General features: G+C 40.7%; 1 protein-coding gene across 1 annotated transcript in view; it reads left to right on the forward strand.

Annotated features, from left to right (window-relative positions):
• The window catches only part of LOC142750387 (dynein axonemal heavy chain 3-like), a 1,255,980-nt gene that overhangs the window by 573,504 nt on the left and 655,086 nt on the right, over positions 1 to 27,390 (forward strand). Inside the window, exons 32-34 of the mRNA XM_075859390.1 lie at positions 3,641 to 3,784; positions 14,212 to 14,376; positions 16,773 to 16,995. Coding sequence (XP_075715505.1) covers positions 3,641 to 3,784; positions 14,212 to 14,376; positions 16,773 to 16,995 — 532 coding nt within the window. The remainder of the gene's footprint in view (positions 1 to 3,640; positions 3,785 to 14,211; positions 14,377 to 16,772; positions 16,996 to 27,390) is intronic.

Below are 27,390 nucleotides of genomic sequence, written 5' to 3' on the forward strand. Positions count from 1 at the left end.
TATGCGGTGTATACAACATGTTAACTTTATTCTATGGGTCAGTACGATTACGGCGATTCCCAAATATGTATACGTTTTTATGTTTTACTATTTTTGCACAATTAAAACTCTTTTAAACAAAAATTATTTGCATCGCCACGTTCCAAGTGCAGTAACTTTTTTATTTTTTTCGTTGATGTAGCCATATGTGGGCTTGTTTTTTGTGGGACGAGATGTAGTTCTCATTGGTACTATTTATATATCAAGCATGGAAAGGTGGGTTTAGAGACTGTGTGTCTCTTTATGATAGCGGCACTGCCCCATGACCCTTTAACCCCCTTCCTGACATTTTGTCGTATGGATACTTCATGGAAAGCTAGTGCTTCCTGCATTTTGCGTATCCATACGACAAATGGATGGCACCGGCTCAGAAGCTGAGTCGGTGCCATCATCTCCGGATGTCAGCGATGTATTACATCTGACATACGGCTGTCATGGCGGTCAAAAGCGATCACTGCATTTAAGGTGTCTGCAACTCATCGGCACCCCAGCAATGAAATTAGTATAGCTGTCAATCCATATGAATAGAAATGCTCATTGATTCGAGCATGCTTGCAGTGGCAAGAGGTATCCCATTTAAAACATCCTTGCAGTGGCAAGAAGTTAAATCTTCCTTGGGAGGATGTAAACAAAAGACGCCTGTTCCTGGCGTGTACCATGTACTAATTTGTAAGCAGCTGACTCTGAATCTTGATGCAGCTGCCTTCTTGACCCATCTCCCCTGAGGAATTGCTTGGTCAGCAGGAAACACGTTGGAAGAACATTCATTCACCATCTACTATTCAGGAGAGGTTCACCACTATCTCTGGACACATTTGCTTAAAGGACTACAAATGGAAAACAAGGGGTAGGAGAGCAACTGCCCCATCTCTTTTACATGATCTGTATTTGTGGTCCTTGCAAAGGAGAGAGATTTGGAAAAACCTCCTGAAGATAGCAACTACAACAAATTACAAATTAGGAAACCTTATAAAGGCGGACTGATTTCTTGCTGTCTCTTGAACTTTGATTTAAATATAAATCACAGAATATATACAAGAATTTGCATGCAGCATTGGCATATGAGATCCTCATCTATATACATTGTATGTTTCAATTGCTAAAGTTCTAAGCCTTGTAACGTCCTAGAAAAATAAAAGGATGTTCAAAAAAATTATGCCAATCTAAAGTAGACTTATGGGGGATGTTAATTAGCAACAATTTTGTGATGGTATAACTGCCTGTCTTACAAGTAGATACATTTAAAATTGAGAAAAATGCAAATTTTTTTACATTTTTCTATACATTTTGGTGTTTTTCACAATTAAATACCGAATGTATCGAGCAAATTTTGCCAGTAACATCAAGTGCAATGTGTCACAAGAAAACATTCTCAGAATTGCTTGGGTAGGTAAAAACATTCCGAAGTTATTATCACATAAACTGAAACATGTCAGATTTGAAAAATGAGGCTCTGTCAGGAAAGTCAAAAGTGGCCAAAGAGGGAAGGGGTTAAAGAGTTATTAGCATATAGTGTGCGCTGTTTTAAAATGTTTACTTTATAGATGTTGCTGTATCTGAAAAAAACATACAGGGGAATGTTTAGAAATATTGTCGGGTCATGTATTACTGCATGGTGTAAGTTCAAGGGGTTAATACTACATTACAGTTTCCCATTAAATAGATAATGAATTACAACAATTCGATCTGCCCTACAATTTTGTTATTTTAAATATATCCTATACAATTACAGCACCAGAAGCAAGCTCTGACATATATACAGTATATACAGTACAAGTACCAAGCTATGTACATAAATACAACTATAGAACTAAGCCAAGCAAAAAATCATACCACCCATCATCTCACTGCAGATCATACAGTGACTGCAGTACTAATTAGAGGCAGAATAAATATATCCTATATAATTACAGCACCAGAAGCAAGCTCATACATATATACAGCACCAAAACCAAGTTTAGTACATAAATACAACACCAGAACCAAGCTCAGTACATAAATACAGCACCAGAACAAAGCTCAGTACATATATATACAGCACAAGAACAGAGCTCAATACATAAATATAGCACCAGAACCAAGCTCAGTACATATGTATAGCACCGGAACCAAGTTCAGTACATATATGAAGCACCAGCACAAATACAGCTCAGTACAGAGATAATTTGCAAATTCAATGTAACCCCTGTCATATAGGTTATTACAGCATGTAAAGATAGCTCCCAGCATTGCCTTAACAATGGTAAGGAATCAGGATATACTGGGAGTTGCTGTTTCACAAAAAAAAAATCATACCACCCATCATCTCGCTACAGATCATACAGTAACTACAGTACTGATTAGAGGCAGAATAAATCTTTACATTGAGTGACTCACAGGTGATGTTCTCAGGTTGCAGTCATTCTTTTTCTTTTTTCTTCTCCAGCCGGTCCAGACCACTTGACAACTTCTCCCAGCCATGGTCCATTTCTGCAGTTTGTCGCTCAGATGTCTTTAGCTTCTCACTTTTCAAACATTTCTGCACCTATAAACGAAGATAAAATTCTCATGGTGTCACACACAACGCCCCTAAATATAATAGTGCCATACACTGTGTCCCTGATTATAAAAGCACCATATGCTGTGTCCAACACACAAACACAGTGCCTGCTGTAAATAGTGCTCCCTGTAGATAGAGCTCCCTGTAGATGGAGCCCCTGTAGACAGTGCCCCCATACTTAGTGCCCCTGTAGATAGTGACCCCATACATAGTGCCCCCTGTAAATAGTGCCCCCATACAAAGTGCCCCCTGTAGGTAGTTCCCCCATACATAGTGCCCTCTGTAGATAGTGCCCTCATAGAGCCCCCTAAGGATATTGGCCCCTAGAGATAGTGCCCCATACACAGCCCCCTTGAGATAGATACCCGCAGAGTCCCCTGTAGATAGGGCCCCCCTGTTTATAAAGCCCCCCTGTAAATAATGGCACTCCTGCTGGTAACTAAAAAAAAACAAAAACTTTACATACTTACCTGATTCCGTTCCTGCGCCATCCTCTAGCAACGCAGGCCTTGTCTCTTCTAACCAAGCTTGCTGGAGCTGAACGATGCAAGAGTCACGATGATGTCATCTCGCCGTCTGCGTTGTTGAAAAGTGCTTAATGGCAGGGCAAGGAGCGTCCGTGCCCTGCCATTCAGTGCTTTTCAATGACGCAAGCGGCGCAATGACGTCATCGCGCCACATGTGTCATTGAAAGGCACTGAATGGCAGAGCAGGGCCCTGTTCACTCCCTGTGCTGGTTCTGTTGTGTGCTCTCACATACTTTATATCAGGATATAAATATACAAAGTCAATGTTACTGCAAAATATCATCTTTATAGATACATTCAGAGATATATGTGTGAGTCTTTGAAAATGATGTGTTGCAATGTTGGTGGCTGTGTGCAGTGATTTCCTTTAATAAATGTAGTGCCGTTACTTTTGCTTCTTTTTACTTACTATGCGCCTTTAATTAATTTTTTTGTATTTAGAAGCAACAGCGCCGGTATCAAGAAAACTCCACATGACCAATCAATCATATTATTAACATGACAATCACTAACAACAATCTTAATTTTTCTTCAGCTTTCTTCCCAGCACCACTACGATTATGGCATGAGGGCAGTTAAATCAGTATTAACAGCTGCTGGAAACCTAAAGGTTAAATTACCAAATGAGAAAGAGGATGTGCTGATGCTTCGATCAATACGTGACGTTAATCTGCCCAAGGTATTGTCCACTTGCAGCTACAGTGTGTGCGCTTTATAATGTGTTACTTGGGAATAGGAAAATGCATGACAGCAGACATGAGTGAATGGTAGTTGTGGTCTTTTCCAGTGTCATTTCAGATCGATTGACAATTACAAGGCAGGCGAGAAGATAAACTACATGCTATAGCTTAATTGCAATGTTTATGACCCCTCGCTTCTTTTAAAATGTCACCATGGAATGTAGTAGGGTTTTCATCTGAATATATTTCACCAACCAGAGATTATACGTCCTTGCTGGAATATACATAACTATTTGTATAATGTGCATTTTATATTTTAATAACTAATATAGTTTTAACTGTCCTTCGGGATCAAGTCACAGGTAATATAAGAAAATTCAAGAACTCTGTATGTGGCAACTGAGCTGCAATACATAACATTTTTAATATATGGAAGATATATATTTATATATACAGTGCCCACCAAAAGTTCTGGAACACCCTCATAACTTTTAGTAGTATACCTACATGAAGAACACCACGAAAATTATACCCCCGGATACATTTATTGTAGTCACAAGTCGGACTTATTACATAATAGCTTATGGGGAATAAAGCATGGTAATAACGGTGAACCCGCTGAATAATAGCAAGACCTAAAGTTCGGAGTCTGACACACCAAAATGATTTAAAACAAAAGTTTCTTTATTAAATACATCTAAAAAGTAACATGAATTAAAACAGAGATGAATTCCACAGTGCAGAAAGACAACCAGATCAATATAATATATCCAAATATATGGGTGATGGGCGACACTGTTTAAATACAGAAATGCAAAGATACATCAGCAGTATATTACATTTATATGATGTGCATGTTCTGTTGCATAAACCAGCAGGAAAAACTATTCAGCAGCAGGACAAAATACCCCTAACAAAAGCCAGATAAAGAAAACAGTATTCGTACTGTACACACAAAATATATGGCTCAATTTAAACCCCATAAATAGAAAGCACAAAGCAGGTTCAAAGCTGTGGCTGTGTTGTCAGCCACAAGTGCACACAACCACTAACCAATAGGTATAATCTCAATGGAAGACTCGTATTGCTGAAAGTTTACATATGCTGAAAGCGGAGCTCATAACCATTTAAACAGGTCACCGTCTCTGGCGTCACCCCGACGCGCGTTTCGGCCCGGAAGCCTTCGTCTGGGGGTGGTGTTGAGAGTGCAGATGCCGTCCCTTTTAAAACTACCCTCAGCCAATCACCTTCTACATTGAAGAAGTGCAACAGCTGTGCCTCGGTGTAGAGGATTGTAATGACGTCGTTGCAGGTCAGAAACATCCGATGTACTGGATCCGGAAGCGCTGGAGAGTAAGATCACATGACCAGCGATCCGGCCACAGCCAAAGGATGAAACCATGGCAACGAACGCCGTTCATCTGAACACAGTATCGAGGCAAGTGCAGGTGGATTGCTGTATTGGAATCAGATGCAAGACATGAACGGACGAGAAGAACAAATGAAAAAACAGCTCAGAGAATACATCTGTCAGATTATAAACATATAAACATAACAGGAGCTATTTCATATATAATGATAATAAATCATAATTAGCGCGGTACTACTAAGTAAAATTTCTTAAACATAATTATATATACATGAATGAATACTTACAAATAAGTGAGTAGGTGAATAAATAAAAGATAAAAATTTAAAAATACAGAATTTGTTATTAAGTACACATTACCAAAATAGACGCTTGAAGTGCATACGTAAATATATATATATATATATATATATATATATATATATGTTTATATATACACATTTGTGTGTGTTTTGTTTTATTGTTTTGTTTAGATTTAACACTTTCCTTAACCTTTCCCTATTGGTGTATAGTAGTGATAAATTATATGTATTTACACATATAAACATACAAGAGCAATGTGAAATAAAGACATACTGTTAGGGATCTGCCAGGTACTATGTCTAGGTATACTCCTGGGATTAATCAATCCACACCTGAGGCCAGACCTGTTCGACTGACACCATCTCCCACCAACCAGGGTGGCAGGCTCAGGAGTGGGAGAGCCTATCGCGGCCTGGTCAGTCGGAGTTAGCTCCGCCCCCTGTCCTTTATTACCTGCCGTGTTCTCTTCCTCAGTGCTTGTAATTCTTCTGGATTCCTGGCCTCACTGCTGCTTGCTCCAGCCTGCTTCTGCCGTGCTTCTGCCTTGCTGCAGTTCCGCTTAACCTGCTTTGCTTTGCCCCTGCCTTGCTTCCTTCTCCGTGCTCACTTTGGTATACTCCACTTCATCCTGGTCCTGACTACTCATTCACCGCTCCGTTTCCTCGCGGCGTTCCGTGGCTACTGCCCCTTCCCTTGCGTGTTCCCTGTTTGTTCTCCCGTGCACTTAGACAGTGTAGGGACCGCCGCCCAGTTGTACCCCATCGCCTAGGGCGGGTCGTTGCAAGTAGGCAGGGACAGGGCGGTGGGTAGATTAGGGCTCACTTTCCGTTCACCTCCTTCCTGCCATTACAGAATTACAAGCACTGAGGAAGAGAACACGGCAGGTAATAAAGGACAGGGGGCAGTCGAACAGGTCTGGCCTCAGGTGTGGATTGATTAATCCCAGGAGTATACCTAGACGTAGTACCTGGCAGATCCCTAACACATACAACATGAGGTGCGTGGCACCAAGCATAAATAACACTAATAAATAACACTAATAAATATATACACAGTGAAAAAGGTTGTCTTTCTGCACTGTGGAATTCATCTCTGTTTTAATTCATGTTACTTTTTAGATGTATTTAATAAAGAAACTTTTGTTTTAAATCATTTTGGTGTGTCAGACTCCGAACTTTAGGTCTTACCCTCATAACTTTTGAACGGCTCGAGGTGGAGGGGTGAATTTGGTGGGATTTAATGGGGTCATAAAATCTACCAGTTAACGCCAAAAAAAAACACCCCCACCCCCAGCAAAATCTTAAATGGCACGGGGGGTCGAGTGGGGGCTCATTTGAAAGCCCTTTTCAATACGAAAGCAATGCCACAATCTCTTTTGAGATAGGATTTTTTTTTTTTGCTGCCATATTTAACTTTAAAGTTATCATCTCCATTATCGGCTACCGCCGGTGTAAGCATTACCCAAAATGTACCACGCGGGTAAAATCCTAAATGTGTGTGGGCGCGCATGCGTGTGTGTGTGAGCTTGGGAATGTCACATCAAGGTGACTTTAAATTCCATATTATTTTTGTACATTTCTATTGTCAGATCAAAAAAATGCATTTGACCGAAACGGAAAGGATCACTTTATTGATGATGGGTATATGTCAGTACAAAAATTTTTCCTTTGTAGTTGTAAACCCATTTTTAAAAAGTTTCCATAACTTGGGCTTTCTATATAATTGGTTTGTGGCCTTTTGCTCCTCCTGGGTATGGGCTGTGCCTGTAATTTTAGCAGGAACGCTAGTAGCTACATATCCCATCAGACATCATTACTTCCTCCTCCACTTTCTCGCTACTTCCTCCGCCCTTCCCCCTTCATGCGCGTGCTCCAATCCTGTGCCTTCACTTGATTCTGGTAAACACATCCAACACGGTCGCGTGACTAGTGACTTACCATCCATAGGGAGATCGCCCATCTGTGCTACACATGTTGCATGGACCATGCGACATAGATTATTAATATAATCAGTGCTACTGAAATCACATGACCCGCTGATGAAGCAAGTCACTTTAGAGAGACAATGTACATTACAAAGATATGTAACATGGGATATAGATTTGAAGGGACATCTTTTATAAGGGTTGTAAACCTATTTATGAAATGTAGAAAGTAAATGAAAGAATTTTCTTCTATATGACGCTTAAAACACAGCTATAATCTAGAATAATCTAATATTTTTGCTGAAACATGCAATACTTCATAGAACCCTTTTTGTCGTGATTTTGTCTCTTGTGGCTATGGAAATCTAGTAAAGCTGAGCCTTTTAAAGGTAATTGCTACATTTGGGAGATCACCTTTAAGAACTCCATGTTCTAGCTTTTGAAACATCTTCACAAATGCAGACTGATTCTGTGAATAGCATTAATCTCTATGGATTAATGGAAGAGCCCTTATTGTTTTAGATTTTATACAGTCAGTGCCTTTAATTGGAAAGATTATTCATTTCAACATTATTCATCTCAACACTACATTAGAAGTTGTTCTAAAAAATACATTTAAATTTTAATATCTGACATATTTATTTTATCAGTGTATCATACTTATGACGTATTATTATTACTAAAATAAAAAGGCGTATACACAATGCATATGTGTGTGTGTGTATATATATATATATATATATATATATATATATATAAACTAAAGAAATCCCACAGCACTCTGATGGTTCCAAAAAGTATGTGTTTTTTAATTATTTGGTCAACAGCTGCAACGTTTCCGTCCTGCTATAGGACCTTTTTCAAGTATGAAAAAGGTCCTATAGCAGGACGGAAACGTTGCAGCTGTTGACTGAATAAATCACATACTTTTTGGAACCATCGGAGTACTGTGGAATTTCTTTCACTTATGTTTTATAATCCACGGATCTGGATTACCTGCTTGCACCCATTACCGTGTTGGAATCTGTCACAGAGTGCTGCTTATCTCTACCTATATATATATATATATATATATATATGTATATATATATATATATATATATATATAATTATATGTATATATATATATATATATATATATATATATATATATATATATATGTATATATACACTACCGTTCAAAAGTTTGGGGTCACCCAGACAATTTTGTGTTTTCCATGAAAACTCACACTTATATTTATCAAATGAGTTGCAAAATGACTAGAAAATATAGTCAAGACATTGACAAGGTTAGAAATAATGATTTTTATTTCAAATAATAATTTTCTCCTTCAAACTTTGATTTCGGCAAAGAATGCTCCTTTTGCAGCAATTACAGCATTGCAGACCTTTGGCATTCTAGCTGTTCATTCGCTGAGGTAATCGGGAGAAATTTCCAGAAGGCCCTCCCACAAGTTGGATTGGCTTGATGGACACTTCTTGCGTTCCATACGGTCAAGCTGCTCCCACAACAGCTCTATGGGGTTGAGATCTGGTGACTGCGCTGACCACTCCATTACAGATAGAATACCAGCTGCCTGCTTCTTCCCTAAATAGTTCTTGCATAATTTGGAGGTGTGCTTTGGGTCATTGTCTTGTTGTAGGATGAAATTGGCTCCAATCAAGCGCTGTCCACAGGGTATGGTGTTGCAAAATGGAGTGATAGCCTTCCTTATTCAAAATCCCTTTTACCTTGTACAAATCTCCCACTTTACCAGCACCAAAGCAACCCCAGACCATCACATTACCTCCACCATGCTTGACAGATGGCGTCAGGCACTCTTCCAGCATCTTTTCAGTTGTTCTGCATCTCACAAATGTTCTTCTGTGTGATCCAAACACCTCAAACTTCGATTCGTCTGTCCATAACACTTTTTTACAATCTTCCTCTATCCAATGTCTGTGTGCTTTTGCCCGTATTAATCTTTTTCTTTTATTAGCCAGTCTCAGATATGGCTTTTTCTTTGCCACTCTGCCCTGAAGGCCAGCATCCCGGAGTCGCCTCTTCACTGTAGACGTTGACACTGGCGTTTTGCGGGTACTATTTAATGAAGCTGCCAGTTGAGGACCTGTGAGACGTCTATTTCTCAAACTAGAGACTCTAATGTACTTGTCTTGTTGCTCAGTTGTGCAGCGGAGCCTCCCACTTCTCTTTCTACTCTGGTTAGAGTCTGTGTGTGCTGTCCTCTGAAGGGAGTAGTACACACCGTTGTAGGAAATCTTCAGTTTCTTGGCAATTTCTCGCATGGAATAGCCTTCATTTCTAAGAACAAGAATAGACTGTCGAGTTCCACATGAAAGCTCTCTTTTTCTAGCCATTTTGAGAGTTTAATCGAACCCACAAATGTAATGCTCCAGATTCTCAACTAGCTCAAAGGAAGGTCAGTTTTATAGCTCCTCTAAACAGCAAAACTGTTTACAGCGGTGCTAACATAATTGCACAAGGGTTTTCAAGTGTTTTCTAATCATCCATTAGCCTTCTAACACAGTTAGCAAACACAATGTACCATTAGAACACTGGAGTGATGGTTGCTGGAAATGGGCCTCTATACACCTATGTTGATATTGCATTAAAAACCAGACGTTTTCAGCTAGAATAGTAATTTAGCACATTAACAATGTATAGAGTGTATTTCTGATTAATTTAATGTTATCTTCATTGAAAAAAAACTGTGCTTTTCTTGCAAAAATAAGGAAATTTCTAAGTGACCCTAAACCTTTGAACGGTAGTGTATATATCAGACAAAAAGGGCAGCAGCCGATGGTTTAGTAAAAAAAAAAAGGGGACTTTTTATATATATATATATATATATATATATATATATATATATATATATTTCCTGATCGTCCTTGGCAGCACATCACATATGGGTTTTAGTCCCCTAGGTACAATTAAGCAGAGACAGGTTAATTAGCAATAAGTATTAAGCAATAAAGGACTTTCCCTATAAGTATGTATCGGTAACCGGGCCCCAGCGTATTTTTTCTTTCTCTTTAGGATCAGTTCGGAGACTGTTCCCTATCCTACCACTGAGGAAAATATTTGTTATGGGCTGTATACAGGGCTGCATCTCTGTCCCTCAGTCACGAAGGTGTACCAAGATAGCGGACATCTTCTTGGTATACGGTAACGGTATCAGGGGAGGAGGACCCCTTGTTGGAGCATCCTTCGTTTGTCTAGGTCCGAGGTGGATTTCCGGACCGACCGCCCGCGCTCTCCCGGTATCCGAAAGTGCTGCTCGGCGTTACAGAGGCATGGATGGGGGTGAAAGTGATGTCAGCTTGGATGTGACGCGCTGATGCAGAGGGCTCATAATGCCGGCGTCTCGTTTGAAAGATTGCGCACTCTGCCTCAGGACAGCCCTCTGCTTGCTAAGGTCTTTACGGCTGTTTACATTGATGGGTCCTGATGTGTCTCTATGCTGATGGCTATGCACATTTCCTACCATGCGTTTGTTTCTGCCTCTTCTCTAGATGTCTGCAAAAAGAGAAGGTAGGAAAAGGACCCACAAATCCAGGCACAGGCTTTGCAGGGAAAGCCCCCAGCTAGGGGATTTATGCAATGGTTCAAACAACAGTTATCTGTAGTTTTTGAAGATGTCAAATCATCACATCATGCTAAGAGGGCCAGACGTTCTTCCTCTCCACCTCCTCAATACCAGGAGGATTCCTCCTCAGCAGGAGGTTCAGATTCAGAGGTGGTCTCTGACTCCCCAGATTCTGACGACCCCGAAGAATGTTATATCCTGAGTAAGGATAAGCTCCATGATCTCCTCAGAGTGGTGAAGGATACATTGGAGACGGGGAAAGAGGTTGAGCACAAACCTAAAAAGAACAGACTGTTCTATTTTCCCATTACAACCTAAAAGGAAGAATACCAGTCGTTCCTTTTGGGATCAGAGAAGAAGGTCCCCAAAGTTCAATAGAAGGTTTCCAGACCGTCAGCGCACGTTTAAAATGAAGCGGGAAAACCCTTCCTCCTTTCGGAAGAAAAACCCCGGCCAAAACCCAAACAGTTTTTGACGCCGAGCCAATCCTACAAGTAGGAGCAAGGCTTTAGAGATTCTCCTCTTGGTGGTCGGTAAAATCATCCGACGACTGGGTGACGACGACCATCAGGAGAGGATACTTGTTGGAGATCAGAAATCTCCCCCCAGACCACTTTGTCCTCAACAGGCATCACAGTCCATCAGCTTCTACAGGTATTTCTCCAGAAAGCAGCCCTGGAAGATGTTCCAGTCTCAGAAAGAGGGCAAGGAGTTTACTCCAGAGTGTTCCCCGTGCCCAAATCAGACGGCAGTTGGAGACTGGTAATAGACCTGACCTTCCTCAATCAATATCTGGTGAGGAGAACCTTCAAGATGGAGACTATCCGGTCAGTGATGAACCTTCTGGAAAGGAACGATGTTATGGCAACAATTGACCTTACGGATGCATACTTGCATGTCCCTATTCTGGCCGCGCACAAAAAGTTTCTCCGACTGGCGGTCCAGACGCAGGGCGGAATACAGCACTTCTAGTTTACCTGCCTACCCTTCAGGATTTCGTAAGCACCCCGTGTGTTCACGAAAATCGTGTTGGTCCTAACTGCAGTGCTGAAGCTGAAAGGTATATGTGTGGTGCCTTAATTGGACGACTGGCTATTAAAAGCGCCATCAAAATCCCTTCTACAAGAGTATCACCAAACCACATTGGCATTTCTTCACTTTCACGGGTTCCTGGTGAACTTCAGAAAGTCACAGCTCTCACCATCACAGAATCTGAAATTCTTAGGATTCATGGTGAATTCCCAGTCGATGACGGTCAAGTTCCCTCCAGAGAGGATTACTGCAATTTGGGGTACAATAGAACGCCTTATTTGCCATCCTAATATATCGGTTTGAGGAGCCATGAAAATCCTAGGTCTAATGACCTCATCCATAGATGCGGTCCCCTGGGCCAAACCCCACATGAGATCATTACAGCTCGACATCCTCAGATCCTGGGACAAAAAAATTCAGAAATCTGGATGCTCTCTTCAATGTCTCCAACTTCACCCTTCAAGACCTCAACTGGTGGTTAATCCCGAACACTCCCCGGTCCGACAAATCCCTGGTTCCACCACCACAGAAAGCCCTCACAATGGATCCTCCTCCTGGGGCTGGGGTGCTCATGTAGATCACCTATGGGTTCAGAACAGATGGAGTCAGAAGGAAGTGTCACTATCCTCCGACATAAAGGAACACAGAGCAGTGAGATCGTCGCTAATGTCCTTTCCATCCCATCTGGGAAATACCCAGATCCTGGTCCTGTCGGACAACCTAGCTACTGTTTTCTATATAAACAAGCAAGGAGGAATGAGGAGTGCCTCAATGTCGGCCGAATGCAGGCGACTTATGAGTTGGGCAGAACAACATTCGTTGGGAATTTCAGCAGTTCACATCAAGGGCTTCTTGAACCACACTGCAGATTTCCTCAGCCGCAATATCCTCCATCCGGGGGAGTGGAGTCTCAACCCTCAGGTTTTCAACAGCTTAGCTGCCACATTGGGAATGCCAGATTTGGATGTGATTGCATCGGAAGGGAACAACAAAGTCCTCGGTTTCTGTTCTGTATACCATACCTGCCATGCAGTAGCATTGGACGGCCTGTCTGTCAGTTGTAGAGAAAAATTAATCTACATCTTTCCTCCCCTCCCCTTAATACGCAGAGTATTGAGAAAAGTTTGGGACGAAAAAGCGAAAGCCATTGCAATCCTGCCATTTTGACCCAGAGCCTGGTTCTCCCTAGCCTTGTCTCTCTCGAAAGGCAGGTTCCTTGAGAGACCTAGGAGATTGTCTTCTACTACGTACCATGCCTGGGTTCTTGCCTAAAAATCCTTCCTTTAGGAATATAAACCAAGAGATATTATTGCCAGTTCTTTTCCCTCATCTCCAAGGTGAAAATCAGGAAATTTGGCATACACTGGACGTGAGAAAAGCAGTTCTTACCTATATTCAAAGGACAAAGGCTTCTAGGAAAGCAGAAAATCTGGTTCTTCAACATGCCGGTCCTAATAAGGGACAAAAAGCAAGAAAAGCCACAATAGCCAGGTGGATTAGGTCAACTATTGAAAAGTAGTATCATCTCAGTGACCTTCAAACTCCTCTGCAGATTAGGGCACATTCCACACGCTCTACAGCTACCTCATGGGCAGAGGTCAGGCATATTCCCCTGGATCAAATCAACCTTTGTCAAGCACTACAGGCTCGACTCTCTGGCATCAGAGGGTTCTCTATTTGGCAAAAGAGTGCTTGAAATGGTGTCTGCTATCCCGCCCATATAGCTATTGCTTGGCAAGTCCCATATGTGTTGTGCTGTCAAGGATGATTCAGGAAAACGAAAATTTACTTACCAAAATTTCGTAGGCAGCACAAGCTTCCCCCCCTGGCAGAACTTATGGTTATTGCTTCGTAAAAATACGCCGGGGCCCGGTTACTGGTACATACTTATAGGGGAAGTCCTTAATTGCTGAATGCTTATTGCTAATTAACCTGTCTCTGCTTAATTGTACCTAGGGGACTAAAACCCATATGTGTTGTGCTGCCTAGGGACTACAGGAAATAAAAACTTAGGTGAGTCAATTTTCGTTATATAGATATATGTAACTTAGAAATAATATATATATATATATATATATATATATATATAAATAAATTATTTCTAAGTTACTGTAGAGGACATAGATTTTTATTTCTAGAAATGCAGTGCTGCTAATGTTCCCCTCTCTCTCTCTCTCTCTCTCTCTCTCTCTCTCATTTTCAATTTGCAGTTTTTGTCCCACGATGTTCCGCTTTTTGATAGCATCATTTCTGACCTCTTCCCAGGGGTTGTTTTGCCAGCTCCTGACCATGGCAGTCTAGAGGTGTCCATCAGGGAAATCACCAGGAAAATGAATCTGCAACAAGTCCCTTGCTTCATCAAGAAGATAATACAAGTCAGCAAGTGTTCCTCTTATTTATGTCATAGCATTTTCTATTGAATATATTATATCAGACTGCTCATTGAATAAATTTAGCATATTACACTCTTTTATTATATTATGTAGCTATTGACTCATAGTGTACTCACTTTACTTGTGCTGTCATTTCTTCATGTTGTAAACTAGTGTCTCAGTTATCTAAAGTAACACATCTGTTACTATACTGAATAATCCATTTGAATTTTTCTTAAATGGAGTGTCCAGTCTTATTTAAATAAACAGCCAACATCTCTTACCAGTCCTGATTGATGAGTGTAAGCCCTATCAGCCTGATATCCATTCTTTTCAACCCACAAAGAATTGAGAAGACTGTATACATTGTAGCAAACCCTCAAATGTGAAGAGTAATAGGGTTTTTTTTTTAATGGTTTTTCAGACCCTGAATGTAAACAATAATTTTTCAATTCTTTGCCAAAAGCATATTTTCGAAAATGGGGATGACTAAATGAACAATCTCTTTAACGACGTTATACACAAATCTGTCTCTGCGTTGAAATTAAATAAATGATTACGTTTTCCTTTACAATTTTATCCTTAGTTACTGCCAATGTTTTCATATTGATGAATCAAAAGAATTCTATAATGTAGTTTTCTTTACTTATTCTAACATAGTTCCGCAGACCTGACTGTGGCATTAGAATTACTGGAGCCCTCCTATAGCTTTAATCATTTTAAAGCTAAAACTGAGCAAATAAATTTACCCATCTAGTTATGTTTACAATATTACATTTCATTTATAGCTCATTTAATATTACATTTCATTTATAGTTCATTTATAGTTGTTAAAGGGGTTTTCCAGCCAGTAAAAATTGATGGCCTATCCTCAGAATAGGCTATCAATAGCTGATCGGTCGGGCCCAACACCCTGGACCCCTGCCAATCAGCTGTTTAGAAGGGGGTGCAGCACTGGTACGAATGCTGCTTCCCCTTCATTTCTACTTGCTTACTGTGAATCGACGACACGGATGTAGCCTTCTTCTCCCATGCGCTTCAATGGGAGAAAAGGCTGCAATAACTGTGAATCGCCGCTACATCCATGTCGATGATTCGCATTGAGCCCTGCAACCTGCTTGAATGTGTATTTCAAACACATAGACAATTTCATCTTGATTCTCTTCTTTGCAATAGCAAAAGGTGAAATAGAATGGACTGTACATTAGGGAGGTTCCAAACACTGCCACACTAAAGTATTTCAGAAAAGGTTAGGGTAGAAAAGGTAGTTATATCATCATGTCAGGATTGAAAATGGCATCAAAAGTGTTGTAAAGCTCAGGCTTCCTAGTAATGACTAATAGGCAAATGCTAGGCCATATATATCAATGTTGTTTTAGGACATTATATAGTATTATTGTTTGGTAACTCTATGGCACTATGACATCATATGGTGATGTAATGTGGGCACTATATGCTGCTTGGGCAATGATTTGTGAGTCCTGTATGGAACTACTAGTTGCACATCGAGCATTTTTCTGGGCAATATATGGCAATACTATTTGGGCACTGTTTTGCCCTTATGTAGGCACATATCCACTGCTCAGTCAGGCACAGAAGAGGTTTTTACTCCGCTTTGACTGGATGGCTGATAACAGCAAAATATCCTTTGCAGTCTGCTACGATTTGGCTCAACAATCAAAGCAGACCACAAAGGGCACTCAGCTCTCATTTTGCCCATGATAAAAGTCTGTGATGGATTTTTCAGATTCTTACGGTATATGCCATAAATGTATGATAGATGTGGGACCCAGCACTTACCCTCATTCAGCCTGCGGGCTCAGCTGTTTTTGTAACTCCAATAGAACAGAATGGAAAAAGCCATGTACATATGTGCCCACCTTTACATCTCTACCGTTTCCACCTTGATGTGTGAGCCAGTGGCCACCTCACCAGACAGGGCAGAGGTCAAGTGAGGTAGGACTTGCAACTATCACACATTTTATGCCATAAATATGTAAGATAGATTTAAATACAATCAGCAATTGACTCTCAGTGTAGATGGGGAAATAAGTTCTTGCTGCATTTTTCTGAATCAATTTCTGCACGGAAATTTCCAGCAGTGTGTGAATGAGATTTTAAAAAACGCTGAAGCTCCACCTAATAATTCTTTTGTTGGGATAAAACCTTTAACTAGTGTTCAGAATAGAGAAGAGGAAGGCTATGTAACCTGCTTGATGTCCATGGGGTAGAAGAAATTGGATTAGCTGGTTAGGAATATTTAACAAATTCGTTGATAATGTATTTATTGCATGCAATTGTTTTCGTCATGTTTGTCTATGCTGAATAAAAGCCACACATAATACACACATTGCATATATGTACCTGTTTAGGTAAAAAATAATTCTCTTTCTTAACAGATATATGACATGATGCTGGTTCGGCATGGATTTATGTTGATTGGAAGCCCACTTGGAGGAAAAACCTCTGCACTTAAAGTCCTTGCTGAAGTACTAAAAGACTTGGAATTAAAGGGACTAATGGATGAACATGGAGTGGATTATATTTTTATAAATCCAAAGGCTATTACCATAGGACAGTTATATGGCAGTTTTGATCCAGTTTCACATGAATGGATTGAAGGTTGGTCTTAATAATAGTAGTAGACAGACTATGAAACTGCAATTGATCAATGGCCTTTCTTGCTGTGTTTCTTTTGTATCATGAGTCATTGCTGGAAACAGTACAATACCTTTATTGGTCAAGTCTTGATTTTTCTTAATTTTTTATTTTTTTTTAATGAAAAGCCGTGTATGCGTAATTGAAAATGTATAGCACCAGAAAGATTTTTTTTTTTTTCTTTTACAAATATCTACTCATATACAGTGTGGTATGCACTACAAATAAGCAAGAGCCCTTTGACTCACTGTATTGCTGTACGTATGTAAACATACAATACCATCCCTGAGACATCCACATCTGCAACTGAATGTTGAACCAGTAATATGTTATCATGGCTTTTATTTCCAACTAATACGTATGTTCCACTTCTACAACAAGAACTGAGGTGCTAACACTGAGGAGGAACATCCCATATTTATACCATGTCATTGTCCTGCTGTAATATATGTTATTCAATACATCAGTAGAAAGATAATGATTTACCTCAAGTCAAAAGAGAGAGCATTACGGTTTATATTAACCTTCGATTTTTAGGTGTGTGCTTGCAGTCTAAAAATGGGTTCTGTATAAATATATGAATATTGTTTTTTTATCATAATGCTGGTTAAGTCATATGTAGCATTAATAGAAAGAGACAATTCTGCATATTGCATCCTACTGTGTTGACCTTCACTCTAGGCAGGAAGAATGTGCTTAAAAATTATCAAGCAATTTCATGCCATAATTTCAGTTTTTCAGATTATGCCTCTAGGCCTCTATAATTGGAATTAGTCCAAGATTTAGTGTTATGCCAAATGAGACTCTACAACTCATTCCTGACAATATTTCATCTCTTTCTCTAATACGTCATGTAATGTTACCAGCAGTTTTATGGATACAACCAAGAATTTTAAATTGTTTGCTGTAATAATATAAAAATAGTAATAATATTTGAAAGCCTATGAGGACTACCCTTAACCCTATTTAGTAGTATTTCACAGTGTGTGATCTCTGTAGCAGCCATTGCGCAGGAGAATAACATGCCTGAAAATGTATTATGAAATACTATAAAAATAGAAAGGACAACAGGGCATATGTAGTAAAAGCAGTACCATCTTATTCAGCACTGGCCATTGATGTGTTGCCCCTAGTGTTAGCAATGTAAACAGTTGAATGTAAGTGGAAGGGCAGAGTGATTGACAGCTGTAATAATAGGTCCTGTGTTGGGAGGTTGTCATTATTAGCATCATCATCATTCTCATCATCATCTTTGCAGTACACATAGCATATACACTTACTCTTTAGTTTTCTATTATTAATATTAGCGCACCAGCCTGCTTCCAGTAATCCGGCACCAGCCTGCTTCCATTAATCCAGCACCAGCATGCTTCCATTAATCCGGAACCAGCCTGCTTTCAGTAATCCAGCACCAGCCTGCTTCCACTAATCTGGCACCAACCTGCTTCCACTAATCCGGTAGCAGCCTGTTTCTGCTACCTGCTATCTGACTGTGTCCAGCTGCCACCAAGGTACCATCTACCAGTGACTGTATGATACCTGTGTGGCCAGCAGCTACTCTGTTGCGGCGGACTAGCCCCGTGGTTCCACAACCCCATTGGACATTACAGTTTGCTCAGGCCATGGACCCCGCTGGAAAACCCAAGACAGCTGTTAAAGTCATGCAAGACGATATGCGAGACCTCTGATTATGCCGAGATCAGTTATTGCAGTCTCTTATCACGTTAGCCAATCACCTGGACATTACTCCTGTTCCTACCCCGGCAGCTCCACAAGCTGTAGCTCTATCCACTCTTCAGCCAGCCAGAGCTCCAGTCTGCTCCAGAGCCAGAATTTCTTTGCCACTTCCACCCCGTTACGATGGAGAAGTGAAAACCTGTGGAGGCTTTCTCAACCAATGCAAAATACATTTCAAGTTACATGCTCATCTCTTTCCGTCAGATCAGACCAAAGTAGCCTTGATTATTTCTCTGTTGTCTGGCAAGGCCTTGGCATGGGCAAATCCTATCTGGGAATGTGAGGGACCGGAGTCTTCAAAACTGCAGGTTTTCATAGACACTCAGGCACTTTGTTGGAGGAGCCTGTATGTACTTCAGCTGCTGCTTCACTTCTGTCACTTCGCCAAGGAGGGGTTAGATGGTAGGAGAGTACGCCATACAATTCTGTACATTGGCAGCAGAGCTTGTTTGGAACAACGAGGCCCTGGTGGCAACCTTCTGGCAGGCATTAGCCAGTAGAGTCAAGAATGAACTGGCGGGTTGTGATCTTCCCTCTACCCTGGATGCCCCGATTCTTCTGGCTACACGCATTGATATGATGTTTCCGAGAGCGCTTCCAGGAAGTTCTTCGAGAGAGAAGACACTGTAGACGGGCACCTAATTTTCAGAGACACCTGTTACCACCTTCTGCGACAACCACTGAAGAGCCTATGCAGGTGGATCGAGTCAGATTATTGGACCAAGAGCGGCAGCATAAACATTCTGCTAATCTATAATAATAATAATAATCTTTATTTATGTAGCGCCAACATATTACGCAGCACTTTACAATTTAGAGGGGACATGAAACAAACAATATCAGACATTACATAGTGACAAAGATCATTTACAGTTCAAACATGGAGTGAGGACCCTGCTCGCAAGAGCTTACAATCTATGAGGAAATAAAGGAGACACAAAGTGTAACAGTGTTTGTTCTGTACAATGGTCCGGCCATTTTTATACACATGCGGTGGTAACATAAAGCTGCATGAGCCGGTCACCAGCCAGTATCCGTGTATGGCGGACATGAAGAGAAGGAGTGTGAGGAAATCTTATTCTGATGACTAATCTAAAATGAGGGCCATGGAAAGGAGTCAGATTAGGGAATGTTATAGGCCTGTCTAAATAGATGTGTTTTCAGGGCACGTTTAAAACTGTGGATATTGGGAATTAATCGGATTGTCTGGGGTAGCGCATTCCAGAGGACGGGTGCAGCATGAGAGAAATCTTGGAGACGGGAGTGGGAGGTTCGGATTATGGAGGATTTTAATCTAAGGTCGTTGGCAGAACATAGAGCCCGAGTAGGGTGGTAGACAGAGATGAGGGAGGAGATGTAAGGAAGTGCAGCACTGTGGAAAGCTTTGTGGGTGAGAGTAATAAGTTTGAATTTTATTCGGAAGGGGATGGGCAACCAGTGCAGTGACTGGCACAGATTAGAGGCGTTGGTGTAGCGGTTGGTCATAAAGATGAGCCTGGCTGCTGCATTGAGGATAGATTGGAGAGGGGAGAGTTTAGTGAGGGGAAGACCAACTAGTAATGAGTTACAGTAGTCAAGACGAGAGTGAATCAGAGCAACAATGAGAGTTTTGGCGGTTTCCTCCGTAAGAAAAGAGCTGATTCTGGAGCTGTTTTTGAGGTGAAAATGACAGGAGCGTGAAAGTGATTGTATGTGAGGAGTAAAGGAAAGATCTGAGTCAAAAATAACCCTGAGACAGCGGGCGTGCTGCTTAGGAGTGATGGTAGTGCCACACACAGAGATGGAGACATCAGGTCTATGCTTTTGCCATGGAAGAAAGGGTCATTACCTGCGTCAGTGTCCTCAGAAGCCGGGAAATTCCAGCACCTAAGGTTGATAGGAGAGACAATCCTAGGTAAAGCTATGCCCCCTGAAAAATTCTCTACTAGACTTTTTCTACTACAGTTTTTATCTTCACAGGTGAAGCATCTCATCCTGTTCCCAACTATCTTGATTCTGAAGCAGCCGGAAATTTTATACATCAAGCCTTAGTGGATCGTCTCCATTTACCTACGACTCCACTAAAGAAACCCCTAGCAGTGGCTTCTGTGAATGGACATCCGCTGCCAGATCCAATTATCTCCACCACCGAACCATTGAAATTACAAGTGGGAGCTCTACACATTGAACTGATAGTCTTTTATGTTCTTCCTGAAGCTATTAATCCTATCCGTCTGGGACTTCCCTGGCTTCTTTGACATGCTTCGATTCTTGACTGGAGTTCCCGGAGAAATTCTCTTGTAGTGACCACGGTGTCTACATAATTGTCTGTCCCAGGTTCATCCTGTCCAACCTTCTGTACCTCAGTCTCTTTCTGGTCTGCCTCCACAGTATGCTTCCTATGCTGATGTGTTCAACAAGAAGGAGGCAGGGACTCTGGCTCTGCATCATCCCTAGGATTGTCCAGTGGAGATGCTCCCTGGGACTTCATCTCCTCGAGGACAGGTATATCCTCTCTCTCTGCCTGAGACCCAAGCCATGTCGATATACGTCAAGGAGAACCTTAAGAGAGGGTTCATTCAAAAGTCATCTTCTCCTGCCGGAGCCGATTTCTTCTTTGTCGAGAAAAAAGTTGGATTCCTTCGGACTTATATCGATTATCGTGGTTTGAACCAAATCACTGTCAAGAACAAGTACGCCTTACTGCTGATCTCTGAGATCTTCGACAGAATACGTGGGACCAAGATTTTTACTATGCTGGATCTACACAGGGCTTATAACTTCATCCGTATCCTTAAAGGTGATGTGGTGTGATCCAGCTGTGTTCCAGGAATTGGTGAACGACATATTCTGGGATCTACTGTATGTCTGTGTGGTGGTGTATGTGGACGATATCTTGATCGGTGGTATAAATCAGCAGGCATAGTAGACGGCACAACACGACTCCAACACTAGAGATGGCACAGGAACAAATACAGCACAGGATACAGGTAGCAGGGCACGGGAGCACTGGGAACAGGATACAATTAAGGAACCATTTGCAAGACTAACAGAGGAATACAAACAATGCTCAGGCAAGGAGTGAAAGGGCAGGGCTCCTTTTATAGTCATGGGTGATCTGGGAGTAATTAGTTAATTCTAAACATGTGCGAGTGCTGGCACTTTAAGGCTGGGAATGAGCTCAGGCGCGCACGTAAGTGGTCACTGCAGGACAGGTTGGCCGCATGTGCTGGCATCTCCCGGGAGGAATACATCGGCAGGATGAGAGGGGTCTGCGGTCAGCGACAGATCTTCCTCTCTCTCATGAATGCTTCACTAATTAGGTCATTGTGGACCGTTTTTGCAAGACGGCACATTTTGTTCCCCTGTCTGGTATTCCCTCTGCTCCTCGTCTGGCAAGTCTATTTGTTAAACATGTCTTTGGCCTGCATGGATTGCCCCTCCATATTGTGTCTGATCGAGACATGCAATTTACATCCAAATTCTGGAGAGCCCTGTGCAAACGTCTTGATGTGAAATTGGACATTTTGTCTGCATACCACCCACAATCCAATGGCCAAGTTGAAAGAATTAAACAAGTGCTTGAAAATTATCTTTGCCATTTTATATCTGCACAACACGACAACTGGGTACAGCTCCTTTTATGGGCCGAATTCTCTTATAATAATCACACAAGTGAATCTAGTGCTACTTCTCCATTTTTCATTGTTTACAGCCAACATCCATGTGTCCCTCTTCCTGTACCTGCTACATGTCAAGTTCCTGCAGCCAATGTTTCTTATGGGAATTCTCTCCAGATATGGCAGCAAATCAAGTCTGCAATTTTGCAGGCGGTGGATCGCATGAAGACATACCCTGATAGGAAAAGATGGTCGCCTTCCCAGTTCCTTCCCAGTGTTAACGTCTGGTTATCTACTAATAATATACACCTGAAAATTCCCTCCTACAAATTTGCTATTAGGTTTTTCAGTCCCTTTGAAGTCTTGCAACAGATTAACCCCGTGTCCTACAAGTTACGTTTGCCTCCTATCCTCAAAATTGCAAATTCCTTCCATGTATCTCTCCTGAAACCTGTGATCCTCAACTGATACAGCAAGTTCTCTAATTTTACTACTGCCCCCAGGGGTTCGGCTGATGTCTTTGAAGTCAAGGAGGTTCTGGACCGCAACAGGGTTGGAGGAAAGACTTTTTATCTTGTGGACTGGAAGGGCTTTGGTTCTGAGGTGAGGAGTGATCTTGGGAGCCTGAAGAGTACATTGATGCCCCAGCTCTCATTAACAAGTTCCTCCTATGCTAGGAAGAGGGGGCGTAATGGAGGTACGGTAACGCCGGTGGCGGGCCCCGCATCTAACAATGGTCCCCGCCACTGGGTCTCGTACCTTGCTTTACGGCCTCCACCTTCTGCGGCTCAAGGCCGCTGGATTCTTAGTGAGCGCGTTCTGGCCGCCTCTTAAAGGGCCTGTGCGTGCAAAATTCAAAAGTTACCCAACCACCCCTGCTGCTTCCCAGGACTACTTATAGAGGCTCTGTCACCACATTATAAATGCCATATATTGTACATAATGTGATTGGCGCTTTAATGTAGATTACAGCAGTGTTTTTTATTTAGAAAAACTATCATTTTTGGCGGAGTTATGACCTATTTTAGCTTTATGCTAATTAATTTCTTAATGACCAACTGGGCGTGTTTTACTTTTTTACTACGTGGGCGTTGTGGAGAGTAGTGTATGACGCTCAACAATCAATGACCAATCAGCGTCATACACTTCTCTCCATTCATTTACACAGCACATAGTAATCTTAACTAGATCACTATATGCTGTCACATACACAAACATTAACGTTACTCAAATGTCCTGACAGTGAATATACATTACGTCCAGCCAGGACGTGATGTCTATTCACAATCCTAACACTTCGCTAACGTTTGTGTGTCATTTACAGCACAGCAAGCGTAATCTTGCGCGATTACGCTGTAAATAACAGCCCAGCGGGATCTCAATGTGCTGTGCTGTAAATGACACACAAACATTAGCGAAGTGTCAGGATTCTGAATAGACATCACGTCCTGGTTGGAGGTAATGTGTATTCACTGTCAGGACACTTGAGTAACATTAGTGCGTGTGTATGTGGCTGCACATAGTGATCTAATAAGATCACTATATGCCGTGTAAATGTATGGAGAGAAGTGTATGACGCTGATTGGTCACTGATTGGTCAGCGTCATACACTTCTCTCCACAATGCCACTTGGTCAAAAAGTAAAACACGCCTAGGTCATTAAGAAAGTCATTAGCATAAAGCTAAAATAGGTCATATAAAAAACACTGCTGTAATCTACATTACAGCGCCGATCACATTATGTACAAGATAGGGAACTTATAATGTGGTGACAGAGCCTCTTTAAGGCACCTTCACCGTCTCCCAAGTGCCTGAGAAATGTTGTACTAACCCAGTGTTAGAATGCAAAGCTTTCTGTATCCTGAGTCCTGTGTCCGTGACCATTTCTATATCCTGCATCCTGAGTCCAGCTCCTGTACCCAGTCCAGTATCCTGTACTCTGTAGCTTGGTAGCCTGCTTCCAGTAATCCGGCACCAGCCTGCTTCCAGTAAACCGCCACCAGCCTGCTTCCAGTAATCCGGCACCAGCCTGCTTCCAGTAATCCGGCAACAGCCTGCTTCCAGTAATCCGGTACTAGCCTGTATCTGTTACCTGCTATCTGACTGTGTCCTGCTTCCACCCAGGTACCATCTACCAGAGACTGTATTAGACCTGTCTGGCCAGCAGCTACTCCGTTGCGGCAGAGTAGCCCAGTGGTTACACAACCCCATTCGATGTTTCAATTAGAACATTATAACTCCACCAAGTTATTATAAACTAATGAGATGATTCCAATTAGAAAGTTTCTGCTGTATTCTGATCATGAGATGAATGGATCACCTTAATAGCCCACCTAACTAGCCAACTGATTTTAGTTTTTCTTTTTCAATAAACTAGCAAAGATTACTAACGTTCTGTTTTCACTTTGTCATTATGGGTTATTGAGTGCAGAATGATGGGGAAAAACGTTTTTATTTTAACACAAGGCCACAATATAACAAAATGTGAAAAAAATTTAAAGGATCTGAAGATTTCTCGAATGCATTGTATATATATTAAAAGTTAAAAACCCCTTTCCCATTTTCCGCCAAACACAATGTAAAGAAAACCTAAATACATTAACATATCTGGTATCATCGCGTTCGTAAAGGTCAGAACTATTACAATATAACATTATTCAACCCGCATGGTGTAGGCCGTAAAAAATATATATATAAAAAGGCAGAATCGCTGTTTTTTGGTCACATCATCTCCCACAAAAAATAAAATAATAGGTGATCAACAAGTTTTATCTACCAGTAGAAACTACAACTTGCCACGCAAAAAAATAAGCCCTTTAATGCTCATTAGACTGAAAAATTCTGGCTCTCAGAATATAGCGACACAAAACAAATTTTATTTTTAACAATTTGTTTTTTCCTGTAAAAGTTGTAAAACATAAAAAAAATGATATAAATGTGGTATCGCTGTAATCATATTGTCCCGCAGAATAAAGTTAAAAAGTCATTTTTACCGCACAGTAAATGCCATAAAAAGAAAAACTCCCCAAAAATTAAAAAATCTGAGTTTTTTTCCAATTCCACCCAACAAATAATTTTTTTACAGCTTCCCAGTACATTATATGTTATAATAAATGGTGTCATGAAAATCTACAACTTATCCTGCAAAAAACAAGCCCTCATACGGCTATATCAACAAAAATATAAAAAAATTATGGCTTTTGGAAAGTGGGGAGGAAAAAACAAATGTGAAAATCTGAAAAATGGCCCTGGAGGGAAGGAGTTAAGCTGCCTCGCACTGATTGGTCAGCATCAGAGGCAGGGAAGCTGGCTCCACCCCATTGGCTAACTACATCAAATTCACATATGGGGAAACAATAGAACAGTGGGCGGCCATATCTCTGGTAGCAGGTTCGTCTTTCATGTGACAGTTTTTTATTGAGGTTATTTTTCACCTTCCTATAAAGCTTCAACAGGATAACCATATTGTTACACTTTATAATGGGTTGTACATATGCGTGACAAATTAAATATATAATTTAACCATCCACTAAAACCTCAATTAAAAGTTTTCATTTTCATCTAGCAATAATCTTGATGGGAACATAATTGTTTGATGGTAAATTAAATGGGTTCATATGATTTCAAATGCATTATTTTCTGCAGCAATGATGAATTATTGAACCGCTGCGTTCTAATTATTTTCATAACGTGTTTGCTATTGTCAGAATTAAAGGAAGAAAAGTTTCATTACTGAACTATTAACCCGATCTCAATGTACTGTGACATTTGATGATGGGATGCAAACTATGACCAAGGGAATGATATACTGGTCAAGCACACTGGACAGAAATGGAATTATGCCAATTAAATGTTAACTGAAAACAATAACGCTACGGTACAGCCACATATAGGCACAATGTGACTTAAAAACTGTACTGAAATGCGGATTTATCGCAGATTGTGCATTTTTTAAATCATTGTTAAACTTGCAGACATTAACAATCATTTGAAAACATGCCCATTTGGGGTAAAACATCATGTTGGCATAGGTTTCTGCCCCATCACACCCATACCTCAACCAGACAGGGGTCGCTGTATGAATAAACTACAAAAAAAACTAATTAAGAGGGTAAATGGGCTCCTTCATTTATATCAAAACCTACAAAAGACCATAAGGAATAAAAGTGCCAAATGATTTGGGGCATTTGAATTTCCTTATGGTTTTTTGTTGGTTTTGAAGGGTCACTGTGAGTGTCTGTACCCTAAGATCCAGATGCCATTTAAAGTGTATAATGGTCAGCAATGCAGTATTAAATTCCTCATTGTCATGAAACAGTTCAGAAAAAAAAGTATTGTACTTTTTTTTTATAATAAATGTAACAATAAATAAGATAATCCGAATGTCATCTGATATAACACAATGCAATGTGTTTTTGTCAGTAAATAGAATTCTGCTTTAGATATGATTGGAGAACAAAATATTGTGTAACTCAAGATCAGTACAGAATAAGTGAAGAAAATTACTGTTAAATGTAAAATATTCTTCTCCCCTTAAGTATATGAATGCATATCATTCATGCATTACGATAACAGATAATAACTCACATTACATGTAGCACACATATTGGAAACATTTCATTTATTTATGTAATATTGCATTGTAATTGAACTTCTATTTGTTTTCTTGTGTCTACTGATGATGTTCACCTCTGGAGGCCCAAACCCAATAATAAACAATTCAGCATATGATAGGTCCTAGAAAATGAATGTCTACTGTTAATACTAGTCTTTATACATAATGCAGAAACATATTACACAGTGCTGTATGGTACAAAATAGAGAAATAATAACACACTAGGAAAAGAAGTCCCTACACAAATGAATGTACCACCTAAAAAGAGGGAATCTGAAAAGCTTCTAATTGTACAACAGTAGTCTAATATCAATCGCTAGGGGATTGAGTTAAAGCTTTCTTTAGGGGGTTGGTATTCAGCTTCTATTATTTTAACCCCTTAAGGACCAGGCCTATTTTGGCCTTAAT

Source organism: Rhinoderma darwinii, chromosome 3 (genome assembly GCF_050947455.1).
Source record: "Rhinoderma darwinii isolate aRhiDar2 chromosome 3, aRhiDar2.hap1, whole genome shotgun sequence".
In the NCBI taxonomy this organism is placed as follows: domain Eukaryota; kingdom Metazoa; phylum Chordata; class Amphibia; order Anura; family Rhinodermatidae; genus Rhinoderma; species Rhinoderma darwinii.